This window comes from Mandrillus leucophaeus, unplaced genomic scaffold (genome assembly GCF_000951045.1).
Source record: "Mandrillus leucophaeus isolate KB7577 unplaced genomic scaffold, Mleu.le_1.0 Scaffold24, whole genome shotgun sequence".
NCBI classification, from domain to species: Eukaryota; Metazoa; Chordata; class Mammalia; order Primates; family Cercopithecidae; genus Mandrillus; species Mandrillus leucophaeus.
Window position 1 is genome coordinate 4,238,119 of NW_012102476.1, and position 2,028 is coordinate 4,240,146.

Here is a 2,028-nt window from a genome sequence, read left to right on the forward strand (position 1 = left end):
GGCCTAATTTGTTGTTTTTTAAACAGGGTCTTGCTCTGTCATCCAGGCTGCAGTGTGGGGGCGCAATCATCGCTCACTGCAGGCTTGATCTCCTAGGCTCAAGTGATCCTCTTGCCTCAGCCTCCCGAGTAGTTGGGACTACAGGTCCATGCCACCATGCCTGGCTAATTTGTTAAAATTTTTATTAGTAGAGATGGGGTCTTGCTATATTGCCCAACCTGGTCTCCAACTCCTGCTCAAATAGTCCTCCCACCTTGATCTCTCAAAGTGCTGGGATTACAGGCATGAGTCACTACGCCCAGCCACAAATACTTGAGAATCAAGGAAATACACAAATTGATTTAATGTGTGATAAATTTTTTTATAAGCTCAGGGTAGCAAATATTGTGGTTGGCAAGGTTATTTTTAGTAAACTGTGAAGGGAACATCATTTGGTTTAGATTTTCCAGTTTATATTTTGTATTTTTGGGCCAATGAATTTTCTTCTCTGGGTTTCAGTATATTATTTGTAGGGCCTCAAAACACATGGGAAATGGTTTGTAAATCCAAAATAATTCCAAAATAAAGTTTATTAAAACTAAAAACAATATGGCTTGGTGTGGTGGCTCACACCTGTAATCCCAGCACTTTGGGAGGCTGAGGTGGGAGGATTGCTTGAGGCCAGGAGTTCGAGACCGGCCTGGGCAATATAGTGAGACCTTGTCTCTACCAAAACCAAACCAAAACAAAACAAAACAAAAAACAAAGCCAGGCATGGTGGCGTGTGCCTGTAGTTCCAGCTACTTGGGAGGCTGAGGCAGGAGGATCACTTGAGGCCAGGAGCTTGAGAGACCTGTCTCTACAAAAAATTAAAATAAACAATAGAAACAGGCACTGAACCCTGGGCCCTCCCCGCTGGCCTTTGCAGTTCGCACTGATGCAGTACTCAAACTTCCCGAAGATCCACTTCACCTTCACCCAATTCCGGACCAGCCGGAGCCAGCAGAGCCTGGTGGATCCCATCGTCCAACTGAAAGGCCAGACATTCACAGCCACGGGCATCCTGCAAGTGGTGTAAGCGCTCCCAACCCCGGCCTGCCAATGTGGCTGCCACCCCCACTTCCTAACCCTGGGTCAGCACAGCTCTTCTCAGAGGCTGAGGGAGGCTCCGGGGAAAGGGGCTACCAAGGGGCATATCAGGGCTGCAGGGAAAACCTCCCCCCGGGGTGCTCCTGGCTGCCTCACGGCCGGTCTCCCTAATCTAGGACGAGGCTCCTCTGCAGCTGTGCCTCCCCTTTGCCTGGTTCTGCAGAGCCTGGATCCCAGAACCCCTCCCCACCCCACAGCAGCCAGAGGCCCGGGCTTTGGCTCAGACACATCAGGCTTCCATCCTGGCTCCCCAGAGCTACTCTGGGTGTAACCCTGGGAGTGATGGGCTCTAAGTCTCAGTGACTCTCAGATGAGGATAAGCTCACAGCTTAGGATTGAGATCATGCGTATGGGGTGCTCAGCTCGGGGCACACAGGAGGTGTCAGATAAATGCCTGAGGTTTTATCAGAGAATGGAGCAGTCAGGGACTCAGGAATTGTCACCCAAGGTCGTCCTGGTGCCTTTCTCCCTACTCACCTGCTCCCCTGCATCCCTCACCCCTGCGCAACCCCTGTGCTACTCAGGCACTCACCATGGGCCTGCCTTATGCACATGCGGTCTATGCCTAAAATGACGTAGGAGGTGGGGCCCCCGAGAAGGGCATGTGGTTCTTGTGGGAAGGAGCTGGGCTGAAGGTCGGGGATCCTTGGCTTCCTGCACACACCCCTGGGAGCGGCCATGGGGTGCTGCTAGAATTTGGCTTAAGCAAGAGATGCTCCTGCCAAACGCACCATCTTTACTTCTGGGAGGATCTTCTGCCTTGAACGGTGGCCCCCTGTGACTCAGCAACCCAGAGGAAGGCCTCCGTCTGTCCTGTAAGATTAAAGTAACACAGGAGTGTCCCCCTCCTGGAGTCTCCACCTCACCCCTCAAAGTTCTTCCAGTGGTGGGGCCTGGGAG

At 52.1% G+C, this 2,028-nt stretch overlaps 1 protein-coding gene across 1 annotated transcript in view; it reads left to right on the plus strand.

Moving 5' to 3' along the window:
- The window catches only part of ITGAD (integrin, alpha D), a 32,116-nt gene that overhangs the window by 8,956 nt on the left and 21,132 nt on the right, over positions 1-2,028 (plus strand). Inside the window, exon 7 of the mRNA XM_011982557.1 lies at positions 908-1,053. Coding sequence (XP_011837947.1) covers positions 908-1,053 — 146 coding nt within the window. The remainder of the gene's footprint in view (positions 1-907; positions 1,054-2,028) is intronic.